This window comes from Cyprinus carpio, chromosome B19 (genome assembly GCF_018340385.1).
Source record: "Cyprinus carpio isolate SPL01 chromosome B19, ASM1834038v1, whole genome shotgun sequence".
Lineage (NCBI taxonomy): Eukaryota > Metazoa > Chordata > Actinopteri > Cypriniformes > Cyprinidae > Cyprinus > Cyprinus carpio.
In genome coordinates, this window is record NC_056615.1 from 6003952 (window position 1) to 6019303 (window position 15352).

General features: G+C 35.8%; 1 protein-coding gene across 2 annotated transcripts; it reads left to right on the forward strand.

The window, feature by feature from the left end:
* Positions 1–564: 564 nt before the first annotated feature.
* Positions 565–14057, forward strand: si:ch211-195b13.1 (STKc_SGK domain-containing protein). Of its 2 annotated transcripts, none has more exons than XM_042745064.1 (12): positions 565–950; positions 9081–9156; positions 10152–10259; positions 10356–10413; positions 10504–10587; positions 10679–10810; positions 10915–11027; positions 11121–11244; positions 11474–11569; positions 11679–11834; positions 11932–12021; positions 12374–14057. In XM_042745064.1, exons 1-12 carry the CDS (start codon positions 917–919, stop codon positions 12539–12541), a joined length of 1239 nt encoding a protein of 412 aa, XP_042600998.1. In that variant the 5' UTR covers positions 565–916; the 3' UTR covers positions 12542–14057. The 2 variants fall into 2 exon arrangements, with proteins under 2 accessions (XP_042600998.1, XP_042600997.1); XM_042745063.1 differs by lacking the exon at positions 565–950 and adding an exon at positions 8013–8250.
* The last annotated feature ends 1295 nt before the right edge of the window (positions 14058–15352 follow it).

Sequence of the window (15352 nt, forward strand, 5' to 3'; positions counted from 1 at the left end):
GGACTTTGAGAGAACCTTGCCACGATGTTTTGAAAACGTCCCTTGTTATGGGTGGTGGTGGTACTTTCTGTTAATCTGCTTGCGTTCCAGTGACGATAAAATGTTTAGAAGTGGACCTTTTTTTTTTTTTTTTAAAGAATGTTTTCATACGATTCACATTGAATTCATACATAACCGCCACCTCATTTTCTGGCTTTTCAGGTTGGTAACTCTAGCTTCTCTTGTGCCCCATTTGCACAAATCATGCTGGCCAGGTGTAGCTGCACATTTGCCTGAATACCCAATTCCTGACAGCAGGAATCTAGAAAAACTTGCCAAGTCATTGTTTTTTTATTAGTTTTATTTATGTAAGATGTTTCCAGGGCATAGTAAGGGACTTGGGAAGTCGTTAGAAGCTCATGGCACAATTAAACGAGTGAAAAAATCAGTGCAGGTATTGCCCTAGTGACTGCTGTAACCTGGAAACTGGTTTCCCTTGGGCGGGACCAGGACACTCGTGAGACTAGCTGCTATCTGACACCTGTAGCTTTGTTTTGTTTGTGAGACTCGGGAACAAGGGAGCTGGGAGGGCAAGTAGATGCGTCACTAGTCTTCGGTTTCAGCTATCATTGAACTATGAGAAAGACAAGGAAAGAGCAAAAAGAGAGGCAAGGGATACAGAGCAAAGAGTGATGAGGCCAGTAATTTGCTGATCTTTGAATCTGAGGCGATGAGACTGCCTCTAACAATACTGCAGCAGGACAGAGATAGGCTCATTTAGACAGACACACCTACACACTCCCACACACATACATGTTCACACGCAAAATGATGAACTGCTGAGGATACGGTGCTAAAATCAGCTTTTAAAAGGATTCCTGTCATAGCACAATTGAGAAAAAGTATCCACTCTGGACTGTGAGAAATAAGCTGTTAAATGAACATGAAGACTGGGAAGAAATCATTCATAGGTAGGAACTTTTTTTTTTTTTCTTTTAAAAACTAACCAGTATCATCCTAGATGTAACAAAGATTGTCAATTTTACTGGTAACACTTTACCATAAGGTTTCGATTTGTTAACATTAGGTTATTTAATACAAACTAACAATGAGAAATACTTATGAAGCATGTATTAATCTTAGTTCATGTTACTTTCAACAGTTACTAATCCTTCTGTAGGATATCTGTTAATAATATTATTTAATGGACCTGAGCTTACATGAACTAACAATGAACAGTTGTATTTTATTCACATACATTAACAAAGATTCAAAGATTACAGAAACACTGTAACAAATGTATTGCTCATTGTTAGTTAATACATTAATGTTAAGTAATGGGGCCTGATTGTAAAGTGTTACCATCTACCTTTATGTGTAAAGTACTGCTCTGTTCTGTTTAACTCTGTTTAACTGTGCGAAATATAACTCTTAAATCTCCCATTTTGCGAGATTCATCAAGCTTGGGTCTTTGATTAAAAGAGCTTCACGTATATAATGACGCTAATTAAATTTCAAATTGTGACTGAGCTGAAACTGAGCTACAGAAACGTCTCATTCTAAACTTCCTTTTCGTGACATCAAACATATGAATACTTTGACACATCATCAACCTGTTTTAGTAAATGGACCATTTATTTACAAGGGGCAGAAAAAAAGTGGGTAATGGTCATAAAAATGAAAAGAAACTACTTGCTGTAGCAAATGAACGATGTTGAGGGTTTGCAACCCTGTTAACAGAATGTGGGACATGTCTAGGTAAAGTTTAAAGCTCTGATTTGTGTGGTTATTATAATCTGAGTGTAATTTTGAGTGAAACTCATGTAATAAGGCAAATTTTGGACATAATATTGTGTTTTTGGCAGTTAAAATAAGAATAATCAGCAGATAATTCATTATGATGCTTTATGGTGTTAATTGTTGGATACAAGTGAAAAGATAAAACCACTGAGGTAAGACACACAAAACCTTTATGTGTAAAATATGTGTGAACCGCAAGCTGTGCCGGACTTCAGTATTGTGACGTATTTCCGAGGGAAACCGAATATTTTATAGAGGGCAGGGTTTGATATATCTGCATATTGTCTCCTCTTTCTCTTCACTTATTGTAAATACTCGAAGTCCTTCATTTTGCAACAAGAAAAGAGACATTACAGAGAAAATCATTAACATGACACCTACTGTCTTCAGTATCAGCTGCAGCCCATCCATTCATTCATCCATCACAACAGACATAATCCACTTTAGCCTGATCTAGTCATCTAGGCTTTGATCTCTCTGACTCTCTGTTTGTTTCATCTGGCATCTGAGTGAGGTGGTGGACATTATTCCACAGAAAAAAAAAAGAGTGTTTGATTACTTCCAGATTAATCAAATCCCATCTTATGTTTCATTTGGAAGCAGTTGCCTGTAGCACTACAAAAAGTAAAATGGGTTATGGGTGCTTATCAGAAAAAGAAACAAAAAGTTGTCTCAACCACACATTCAGGAATAATCATTTAGGGGAATACTAGAGGGAAAACCCTGAACAGAACACAAACTGTAAGCAGAGCTTTCAGCAGACTTTCTATAGGACTTTCACTGTCCATATTTAGCATATAAGGCTTTGGAATATATAATAAATAGTAGTTATATATTTATTTATTTGTTGGTTGGTATTATTTTTTAAATTATTTTAAAATAACTATTTTAGGCCATTTTCAATGGATTTCCTCACTCACACTTTACAGTAAGGTTCAATGTAATAGGTATCATGAAATAAAGATGAATAATATTCTTTAATTCATTAATTTAGGTTAATGGTAAATAATTTTACATTTATTTAGAATTTAAGGATTTTAGAATTAAATTTAATTATTTATTTTAATTTATTTAAATACATTTAAAATCACATTTAATCTAAAACTGCTATTAAATCAACCATGTTCTATACATATTTACAGTACTAATTGTCAAATCCCAAATGCACAAGATGATGAAAAAGAGTTCAGTATGTTTCATAAATCCAAGGAACAGGGCAAAATCCACACACAAGCACAAACTGACAACATCAGACGACTGACAGAGACAAGAGGGGAGTATAAGTACACAGAAGGTAACAACATAATTGATTAAGGGCAGGTGAAACAAATCCAATTAAAACAAATGACGAGAAAACTAGGTCACAAGACACAGACACAAAAGAACTGTGACACTAATACATTTATAATATTTTAAACTGTATAATTCATATTATATTATATCATATTCATACCAGTTAAAGGATGAACATTAATTAACAAACGTTTTAAGTTACTACACTGTAAAAATATATTTTTTAAAGTTGTAAGTAAAAAAAATAAATAAATAAATAAAAATAAAAGATTATTATAGTTTTTTTACAATACCATTTCAGTCTGTCTACTTGAAATTCAATGTTACTTGCTATTTCTTTGTAATTAATAGTAATAGCAATTTCTAAGTGAAGATTCTTTCTAATCTTCAGTGTAAACGTGTAAAAAAATGTTGTTTAACATTAGTTCATGATACATAATGCATTAACTAATGTTATCAAATTGAACCTTATTAAATTATTTCAATTTCTTTTTGCAGCTATTGATATAGGCTTATTTAATTTTGCAGCATCCTAACGCAGGTTTTCTTCTCTGCATCCCTCTGTGCTCCGCTAATGGTACAGATTAGCATTTATATTCACATTGCTTGTTTTCTAAATCATTGTCTTCCCCATAATCCACATTCACTTAAAGGTGCTGGATGTAAGTTTTTGACTCTACTAAAGCATAAAAATAAAATATAATATAAAATAAAATAAATAAAATATGTTTGCAGATATTTAAGAAACATGCTCAGTTAACATACTTGTTTATCAGAAAAACAGTGCAAAAGTCAGTAATTCTCCTTTGAAAATGTGTGTTCCAGGCCGGAATTTCAATCTTTGTTTTGGTTTGTGAAACTCGCCCACTGCCAGTTCACCCAATTGTATTTCAGCACCCCGGGTTGCCAGTTGGTGGAAAACACAGCATATTTCATTTCATTCATTATCAAGTGTGCTTGTTCCTGTTTGTGTCATCAATCTGGCAACCTGTGTGTGCATCAAGTCTGAGGAGGAGGGGCCGGGTGAAAAAAACCACCTCCTATATTTTGAATTTGGACTGCAATACCTAGTTCAACCACTCAGTGTCAATCCAACATACAGCACCTTTAACTGAATAGTAATGAGTGTAAGCGGTTAGAATTCAAGTTGAGAGCTGAAGGACACCCACTTACAGAGACGTCAATCCCCATTAGACAGCGCCTCTTGAGCTCAATACAATACAAACACACTACAGACAACAATACGTAGATGAAGCATATGAAGGATGAGAAGAGAGAGAGAAACGGAAGTAGTGGGAGGAATTCATGAATAAATCAGTCAAGAAATCACAGAATTGAGATATCAAACATAAAGACCCTGGGTGTGTCGGGGCTTATGGCAGCTAGAGAAAATTCGATCTGATTTACATGAGTGTGTGGGCATGAGGTTGGCACTTAATTCATGATGGTGAGCCGGCACGGAGGTAAAGTGCCTTATGGGTCCAATGGGCCCTGAGCAGTGAAAGGAGGTGCAGAAGTCGAGAATAAACTCCCCCTTCTCTTCGGATGATTCACTTCCTGCCCACCAGAGTGTGGCAGACTGTTTCTGACCGAATGACACTCTGCCTGTTATGCAAATGCACACTCTCTAGCACTCTCAGTCACGCAGCAGAGACCTGCGTCTCCATGGTAACGGGGCAAGTATAGTAACAGGAAATAAATAGTAATAACTGGATCTGTGACAAATATGACAGAATGACTCATTGAGAGGAACTTCGCTGAGCAGCGGAAAGACTTTGCCACCTGTCCACTTGGCACATGAGATACTGTTACTGTAACATGTTATGTGGAAACATGGGCAGGTTAGTGGGGGAAGAAAGAGACAAGACAAATAGAGAGAAGGTTATAAAGCTGAACCAGTCACTAGTCATCTGATCTAGGGTAAGGATTGGTAATTTTGTTTTATTACCTGTGCTTATCTGTGCTTGTCTCAGAATAAACAAACAAATAAATAAAAAGGTTTTTTAAAGTAAAATGGAAATGTCACTTTTAGTAAATTCTTTCGGTAACACTTCACTTAAATCCTTTTTGTATAATGCATTATAAAAGTAGTTTTAATGCATTAATTATGCCTTGTAATGCACCTTATAATGCATTGTACAATCTCATTGTAACACTATGAATTTTAAATTAATAATAATAAAGTATAATAAATAATAATAATAAATAAATAAAGCCACAAAACTACAATTTTACATTGCGCAGTTTATTATATATAGCAAATGTATTGGTTCTGAAATTAAAAAAAATAAGTAATAAATAAAATAATATATAATTTGCTCTCTCTTTTTTCAGTCTAATAGTCATCAGGTTCTGAGTTATGAGCTGAAATGTATTGACTGTGCAGTGGAAACAGATAAGCACTATCCAGTTTTCCTCTGAAATAGGTGGTATTCCCCTGAAGATCTTTCCCATTGATTTTGTTATTTGAAACCTGAATTTCCCTCCATGGTTCCTCTTAACTGTTATTGGAAAGATATGATGTTTGGTTAATACAAATAACTCTTAAGCTGTTTGATATCACGCCAGCTGATCGTGAAAACAGACTCTGGCAAGCCTCCAGCAACCCAGCATATATTGCTCCACTGGCAGGGCAGTTTTAAACCTCTCAGAAAGTACTCAAGCTCTTTGTGTAAAATGAAAGGATGACAAGGGCATTACGCACATGTAGACTGGATTTACAGATAGAACAGGTTATGCATTCCTAATGGAAGTGAAAATGCAAATCACACCACCGAGGGCTAATATAGGTAACTAAAACTAGGACCAAAACTAAAAAGTAAAATAAACATAAAAAAACATATTTTATTTCTGCTAGTTGCCAAAGCAACATTTCTCATTTTCATTTAAATGAGAAATGTACTAAAACTAAAACCTAAATCAAGAATAATCAAATATAGACATTTAAACAAAAACTAATAAACATGACAAAAACATACAACAAAATTAATTAAACTTTAACTAAAAGAAATTAAACAGAAAATGGAAAATATAAATAAAAACTAATTTAAAAATGTAAAAAAAAAGAAAAAAAAATACTATCTCAGTGACATAAAATAACACTAAAGGAACAAAGCAGTATAAATATAATTACATTTTTCTCTTCACTTTTTTTTCCTTTTTTTATTTTTTACTGTGGCTATACTTTATAATTAACTTTCAGAAATAATTTTAAAAAATGTATAGGGGTACAAAAGCTTGCAGGGCAGTACCCTTAAAAGTACACATTTGTACTTTCTTTACCCCTAAAGGGTGCAAATTAAGGGGACCTATCATGTACTAACATCATGTACTGCTACTAACAACTCCATTAAAACACAGTTAAGTTTCTTAAGTAATAACCTAAACAGTCATGCAAAAAATCTTGGAGTCGATTTTGATCCTCTCCTCCAATTTTACAAGCATTTAAATGCAGTTGTACAGAGTAGCTTTTCTCATCTCAGATCAGTGGCAAAAGTGAAGCACTTTCTTTCTAGTAGAGACCTTGAAATTGTAATGCATGCACTAATTTCCTCTCGATTGGATTACTGTAACTCTTTTTACATTGGCTTTCCTCAATCTACACTGTTTCGGTTGCAGATGGCTCAAAATGCAGCAGCCAGATTCTTAACAGGAACTAAGAAAAGGCATCATATCTCCCCTGTATTTGCCTCATTGCACTGGCTCCCTATAAAATTTAGAGTTGACTTTAAGATCCTTCTACTTGCATATCTATATTTGTGATCTTATTATAGGCCTTATACAGCCTCTAGGTCATTAAGATCTTGTGATCAGTTACTTTTATCTGTCCCCCGTTCTCAATGTAAAACAATAGGTGATAAAGCTTTCTCAGTGGCTGCCCCAAAGCTGTGAAACAGTCTACTTTTGAACATCAGAGCTTCTCCATCACTGGATGCTTTTAAATCCAGCTTGAAGACTTATTTTTACTCTCCAGCATCTGAGTGATGCTGTATATGTACCTTGAATAGTTGAATTGGTGTTAAATGTGTTTAATGTATTTACATTTTAATTGTTTTTGATACTAGGTAAAATTTGTGCACTTTTTTTTTTCTTTTTATACTTTTTGATGCCATAAAACCTCAAATATGATGATCCATTTGTGTAAAAATATATGTTCATGTAAAAGGACACACAAATACGTATAAAATATTATTCCGAATTTGTATAATTAAAATATGGTGTGGACACCAGTTTGAAATCTCCTTTATTGGGACGCTTTTTTACAATTGGTGTCTAACCTGGCAGATTCTGTACTTAAGGACAGGATGGCATCATATTATGGCACACTTATATAATTTACAGGGTCAGTGGACCACATTTGGAGAACAGGCTGAAAAATAAATGATGTGGTTTAGAGAGTATCGCTTTACGTAAGCCGTGTTGGTGCAGCCTCCACACCCTTGACACGGGTGGCTTGCTCAGAGATGAGAATCTGGTCAAACACAGGCTTTAACAGATTAATAATGTGCGTCATTATCAGAAACGCCAGACACTAAGTAATAGGGTGAATATTTTAGCACATCTGTTCAGCACAGGAATGTCTTCTATTAACAGAGACCTTAATCTCATATGATCCTCCAGCCCAGTGTTCACTGCATGCTTTTCATTTCTAATTTTTCACTGCTTCACGTTCTTCCTCATCATTACTGATAAGCATTAGAGGTTAATCTGTTACACTATGCTGAGATTACGAGCCAGCTGTGTAGTAATTTTCCATTGATAGAATGTTTTTTTTAATCTGGCTCACATTAATGGAAGCGCTTCCGTCCCTCGCATCGCCCTCTACCGGCGGAGCGGAGACTCGCGGGATCCCCTGACGTCACATCTGGCAAGTCTCCTCGGTTACTCGAGTGACGTCAGAGCCTAGCCTCGCCTCCGCAACCACGTGCTTCGTATAAAAGTAGCAGTCCAGGGCTGGCGGGGGAAGACAGTAGCGCTGGCAGCATCAGAGCACCGGCAGTGCGCTCCGTAAAGCCGTTTGCTGCTAAGAGATCAGCGCTTTGCAATAAAACACAGGCTTAACCGAAGGAGTGCATTCCTCCTGTGGATTTATACTTATAATAATAGTGATGGCAGTTACTCAGGCTGGATGTGACTTGACATACTGCAGGATGAGGGGCATCGTATCCGTTCTTACCGGTACGTCTCAGCAGATTTGAGTTATTCTGGTGTCTAATGGATTTCGTTTGCATGTTTTTTTTTTTTTTTTAATTATTATTATTATTATTATTATTATTTTATTTGTATTTTTTGGGGGGAAGAAGGATGCAATATGTCAAATATGTGAAAAGGAAAACAAACAAACAAAAACAAATGAAAGAACAGGGGTGTAAAAGACTTTTTTTGTTTTGTACAGTCAATTTTAAGACGCTACGTTACAACTATTATTATCATTATTTATTATTATTATTATTTATCATCATCATTATACTAATCACATTTTATACATCCATGCAAAATGATTGCATTATTAAAAATATTGAATTTTTCGTGTTGAAATATTTTTATAATGTTTTATTAAATGATGTGGTTCCATGAGAGTGCTAGAATTGATCGTTCTTGATAAATAGCAGATCTGTCTACAGATACAGTGAGCGATGCGGTCTGTTGTGTAACACTGACACTGTTTTTTTTTTTTTTTTTTTACATTAAAACATTTCACACGGATCTTCTCAATCACGGCATCTAAAAAACGTTTTCTGGCAGACTCGACGTGCACATGATTATTTTATCGATAGTTTATTCGATAGAAGATTTCGAAGTTTATTTATTTATTTTACCTGATTTCCAACATATAATATAAAGGTACTGAACAAATATAAACTACAACAAAGAAATAAAACAATATACAGTATAACATAAATAACTATATGGTTGACAGTTCATTCAGTTCAAACGCAGGGTGTTAGTGACGTCAGCAGTGGATTTCCTTCTGACCCTAAATGCTTGTTTTGTTTTGTTTTCTTCAGCTTTTATTAAAGAAAGGAAGATGGGCTTAAACGACTTCATCCAGAAGCTTGTTTCCAACCCTCCCATCTGTCAACAGTAAGTATCCTAATACTTAATAATATGAGCATGGAAATAAACAATTGCATGATGCTTTTACAATTACAAGTAGATGTGTGAACCGAAAAAAGGCATAATTAACAAATAAGAGCAGAGATGATTTCTGTTTCAAAATCAGTAAGAAAGTGGTTCAGGAAAATTCCAGCCTTCATTCATAAAGGCAACCCTGTGACCTGTAGTGTATTTATATAGGCCTTCATTGAGGTGACTGTACTAGAGGATGCAATCCCATCATCTGAGTTTAGCTGTGCGTTCTGCTAATTGTGCAGGTTAATCTGTACCGGCGAGATAAAGCCAAGCACCAGAATAGTGCTCCAAGAAAAGCAGCTGTTCAGGCCGCCGCTTGGCCGCAGTAAGCACCTTTGAGAAAATCCCTAATGTCCCCTAGATGAGGATAAGGGCCTAATTCAATTAAGTGCGGCCCATTTGGTCTTAGAGTCATTCAGGTCAGACCAGCGGAAAATTTCTGACCGCATCTCTACCCTCCATATGCTCCACAACATTCATTCAAGGAGGTTGTGTAAAAAGTTGAGATTTAAGCTCTCAATAGTCTAAAAACCATAATTTTGGGCTGAGAGAAGGGTTTCAATAAAATATGATTTGATCTAAATTTTATTAGTAGATGCATCTATTCTCATAACCTCAAACAGGTAACAGCAGTCTTGTCAGGTCAAAAAGAAATTTTGATTTTCCAATAAACCTGAAACAGCCCCTCATAAACTTCACCAACACTGCCATCTATCTGCCTGCAAACGCATTACAGGAAATAATTCATTTAAATGAACGTTCTGGATTAAATACATCTACAAAAACATTTTGACTCATTTTAAAGAGATTTTGATACAAATCCATTTAATGGAAGTATGTTGGGCAATCGTTGCATAATCATGCTCCTATACATTTCCATTGTTTTATACAAATTGTGGGTCTTGAACAATCAAATGCATATCATTTTTTTAATCTCGTTTCCTTAGTGCCGAGGTTGGTTCGTTCTTAAAAATCGATGAGAACCAGAATGAGGAGCTGGAGGAGAGTCACCTGTGTTTGACCAACCCCAGGAGCTCTTTGGCTGAGGAAACTCAGTACGTAGTTCCTCTTCGTTTGTTTGATTAATTAGATTCCAGTCAGCCAGGCTGCTTGTTGTTTGCATTACTAATGTTGTTTAATTTTCTTAACAGGATCAAACCTTCGGATTTTGACTACTTAAAGATCATTGGGAAGGGGAGCTTTGGAAAGGTGTGCACAAACAGCTTTTTAATGCAGTCAAGATGTCAACACTTATCTCATATCTTCAAGTGAGAGTGCTAACGGCATCGTATTCCACAGGTTCTGCTCGCAAGGCACAAGGAAAATGAACAATACTATGCTGTGAAGGTGCTACAGAAGAAAATCATTCTGAAAAAGAAAGAGGTGAGACCCGATGCGGTGTTCACATATAGATGTGAAAGCACTTTGCCGCAATTGCTGTATAGTAACAATTAACACTTAATATGTTTTTCAGCAAAAGCATATCATGGCAGAAAGGAATGTATTAATGAAGAATATCAAGCATCCATTCCTGGTGGGGCTGCACTACTCTTTCCAAACCACAGACAAACTGTATTTTGTGCTAGACTACGTCAATGGAGGCGAGGTTAGCAAAAAATGCATTCATACTGTACTCTCATAAAGCTCAAAAGAAGCCGCACCTCAGCTCAAAATAGCTGACTGACTTTGTTTGTTTTTTTTCTCCTGCAGCTGTTCTACCACCTCCAGCGTGAGCGGGTGTTTTTGGAGCCCAGGGCGAGGTTTTATGCTGCTGAAATCGCTAGTGCACTCGGTTACCTCCACTCACTGCACATAGTTTACAGGTATGCGTTTGGTTGAAGTACCCCTAGCAGAGACGTTGTTCTCAATTCTGTTTATTATAATAGGGTCTTATCATTTTCTGTCAATTTTCACAGAGACTTAAAGCCAGAGAACATCCTCCTGGACTCGCAGGGCCACATTGTGTTGACAGATTTTGGTCTATGCAAAGAAGGACTGGAACCCAACGGCACAACCACAACATTCTGTGGAACTCCTGAGGTCAGTCAGTCATGAATAGAATGTAAAAAGAAATGTAAAGTTTAACTAATTGCATTTAATATACATGTAAACTATAATACATTTTCACTGAACTGCAATTAACATGCAATTAAGTATTCTAAAAAAAAGTTCACATTTAAGTATATTCTTTTATTTTTATATAAATTGTACTCTAACACAAGATAACACAAAACAGTGTTTTGATATATATTTTTTTCTTTTTCAACAGTACTTGGCTCCCGAGGTGCTTCAGAAACAGGCATATGATCGTACAGTGGACTGGTGGTGCCTGGGATCAGTGCTCTTTGAGATGCTGTATGGACTGGTGAGGAAGACCTCTCGAGTCTTTTGCCTGAAAAATGACTAGATCAACTATAGCACAGGATATATTTAGCAAACAATGTGAATTTATTTCTCTGTGTCGGTTTTTCTAGCCTCCATTCTACAGTCGCAACACAGCCGAGATGTACAGCAACATCCTTCACAAGCCTCTAGTTCTGAAGCCTAATGTTTCCAACGCTGGCCGAGAGCTGCTGGAGGGTCTGCTGCACAAGGACCGTACCAAGAGACTGGGGTCTAAAGATGATTTTGTAAGTGGACACAACCCACCAGTGCCACATGCATAAAGTTTATTTTCCTGAGATTCTTATTCTGCAGATTCTTACACAAGCTTTTGCTTTTTTGTAGCTGGAAATAAAGTTCCACAGCTTTTTCTCACCCATCAACTGGGACGATCTCATGGCCAAAAAGATCATGCCTCCTTTCATTCCTACAGTGGTAAGTTAACTCTTTACCTGCAAAGGTTAAATTATAAGTAACTTAAAGTACATTTTAAATGTTCAAATATTTAAATATTTAAATGTGTTGCCTAACATACTAAACACATAAAGTACTTGATTATGATGTAGTGTGTTATTTAACTACATTTAAAGTTGATATACTTTAACTAAATTGCAACTTCATTATTACAAATGTGTAAATTTAAATTGACATGCAAGTTTCAACAGAAATGACATGAAAGGATATCTTAGTTTACCATAAATCACTCTCTATACTCTCAAGGTGGTAGCTTTAAGATTAATATTTCTGATTGGGTATTTAATAAATTCTCTCTTTATTGAATCTACAGACTGGTCCCACTGATCTCCGGCACTTTGACCCAGAGTTCACACACTTACCCGTGTCGACCTCCCTATGCAACACCGATAACCTGCACGTGACCAGCAGCGTACGGGAGGCTGCCGGAGCATTCCCAGGCTTTTCTTACGGTCCCCCGGCTGACCATGCCTTCCAGTAATGGCTTCCATAACCCTCCAGAACATCCATTCTAGCATCACTAGACGCATCCAGAAGAAGGACCACAGTGTGGGACACTTAGCTCTTCTGGTTTATTTGAATGCACAACCTGGCAGCACAAGGGACATTCATGCATTACCAAGAGCAATGTGGGACGTTGAAGGGCACAAACTACAGTAACAACAACCTCCAGAAAAGATGCAATGTGTGCCAATGGATGCAGAGAGGACACAAGCTCCTACAGAGAGAGAGCTTAGAAGTGCCTGAGAGTTTAACTGATGATCTGTGGAAAAAACAGGCATTTGTAAACAAACTATTGCTTGCCAGAGACCATGGCACCAGCTACTAGGCGAAATGCCTTTTGTGATCTTTTACATTTGATCAAAATGTCTATGGATGATGTTTTATTTAATTGCATTTTTCATGCAGCATTGCACAGTGGAGGTAAAGGATCAAGAAAAGTACAAAATACACAGGATACACAGGCTGTCCGACTCAAATATCAATACATTTTTACTGAATACATTTATTATCTTCTTCCTATTGACAATTGTTAATTTAATAACTGCATAATGTATCATACCGCATTATATTAGTGTGGTTTAGCTTAACTCTTCAGTCCTACTTAAAACTTCCTAAGCTACGTTTAGGTTTATATTAGAAGGAAAATTAGCTAAACAAGGCTTTTAGCTGTGATTTTTTTTGTCTGAATGACTAGAAGACATCCTGTGTTCCTCCTCAAATCAATATTTTGTCTTACAAATACTTTCTTTTCCTTTTTTCTTCAATGCCAGCACTTTTACACAAAATGCCAGACACTGTGTTTCCTGGGAAGACAATTTTAATAGTCGCACATCACATTCTGTTACATTTAATGAGATGGATGTATGTTTTATATGTCTGTTTATCATTGATATCTGAAGTGATTGCTGTCCATTGCAAACACAGCATGTGGATTAGATTGTATTAAAACCTTTGCATCATGTATAGAAGTTTATGTAGGAGCCCAGAAGGAACGGTGTCTTTTTTTTTTTTGTTCAAATTGTGCCTGTACAGCTAATTTATGTACATTGTGATACATTTCCATGTTTGTCTATCATTCCTGTCTGTATCACTCTGGGTTGGACAGGGACATGGAAAGCTGTGCAATAGAAATGGTGACTTGATAGACATGTGAAAAAGTGGTCATGGGACGACTGAGTGGTATCGACTTAATGAAGGAGAGGGGTTTGGATGCCCTCATGAAACACATCCCTGTTTTAATTGTAATATATTTCATATCATTGGACCAATAATGCGCTATACATTGTTCTTTAGATAACTGCAAACACGGCAATATGGATAAAGTTTATTTTCTTCCATTTTTGGAAGTTATTCATATATTGTTTTATATTTTTCCATGTATATTTATTTACATGTTGCATATTTTACCTCTAATGATCAGAGTATTAAATTCTTAGAATAATGAAATATTGAGAATGATCTATATGAATGCAAAATAAATCTGTAAAAATGAATCTGTATGTCTTAGTGTACTTATTCCTCACCTTAGTTTTGGTGTTTAATTGGCAATGCATTGATTTTGCTTATTGTTCACACTGGGATCTGCACCAGCATCTTCGCAACCCTTCATAGAACAAGTCATTTGGAAAATGGATGGATGAGAGGAATCTTTTGTACTGTACTGTATATACATAAAACGTCCATCTAGTTGGAGATGTTGAAGAGGATAGGTTGCTGCTAATTAAGACCCAAGTTTGAGTCTTATTTGTGGTTTAAAAAATCTTCTTAATTTTTGAAAGAAGTATTATGGTCACCAAGGTTTTATTTATTTGATCAAAAATACAGCAAAAAGAGTAAGCTAGCTAACCCTAGCTTTCTAAATTTTCAATTTTTGACAAATTTTAATCAGGTTTTAGATCAAAACAGAGCAGAAACTGATCGTTTCAAATTGGCTAATGATTTGTTAATGTTGGTAGATTAAGGGAACTGTGCTATTATAGTGCTGTTTGATCTCAGCGTGGCTTTTGACATGGTGGACCATGAGATTCTTCTTCTGCTTAAGTCAGTGGGAATTCAGAAGCTTGCATTAAAGTGATTCTCTTCTTATTTAAAGGAGCTTTATCGTCTCTGCCCCACCTCCTTTGGGGTTCCTCAGGGTTCTGTTTTTGGCCCTATTTTGTTTTCTTTATATATGCTTCCATTGGGATTATTTTGTCAATGTTGCATATTATTACTGTGCGGATGACAGCTGTATCAACCTTTAAAGTGTAAAAATAACTCCAAACTAAAGTCTCTGCTAGGTTGTTTGGCTGACGTTAAGAGATAGATGGCTCTTAATATCCTTCAGTTTGATGATTCAAAATCTGAAGTGGTGCTATTTGGCCCAACAATTAATTAACCATCTTAGTCCTCTATCTACTAATTTAAATATTCAGGAGGAAACTAAGGGCTATTACTAAAACACTATTATTTTGATTATTTATGTTTTTTTTTAAGATATAGAAATTGCTATTCATGCTTTGTTTAGTATAGACTGGATTATTGTAATAGCTATAATTGCAAAAACAAATTGCATTCATGTTAACAGTTAGTGCGAAATGAGTTAGTGCGAATTTAATCGTTCTTTCTGAATAAAATTGTTAGTTTATAGGAAAATAAAATCTTACTGACCACAAACGGTCAGGTTACTAAAGTCAGTTTATATCATAGAATGAAACAATATATTGATGATTGCCTCAGCAGTCACCTCTTATGTATGCAGTAACTACAGAGTTTTATCGTGGAAAAACTTTTTTTGCAAGGGGTTTTC

Excerpts from the sequence above, each read along its gene's own strand:
- si:ch211-195b13.1 (XM_042745063.1), top strand. The coding sequence starts at position 8,181 with ATGGCAGTTACTCAGGCTGGATGTGACTTGACATACTGCAGGATGAGG. Across the intron at positions 9,157-10,151 it reads AACCCTCCCATCTGTCAACA|TGCCGAGGTTGGTTCGTTCT; the intron begins GTAAGTATCCTA and ends TCGTTTCCTTAG. Across the intron at positions 10,588-10,678 it reads TCATTCTGAAAAAGAAAGAG|CAAAAGCATATCATGGCAGA; the intron begins GTGAGACCCGAT and ends TATGTTTTTCAG.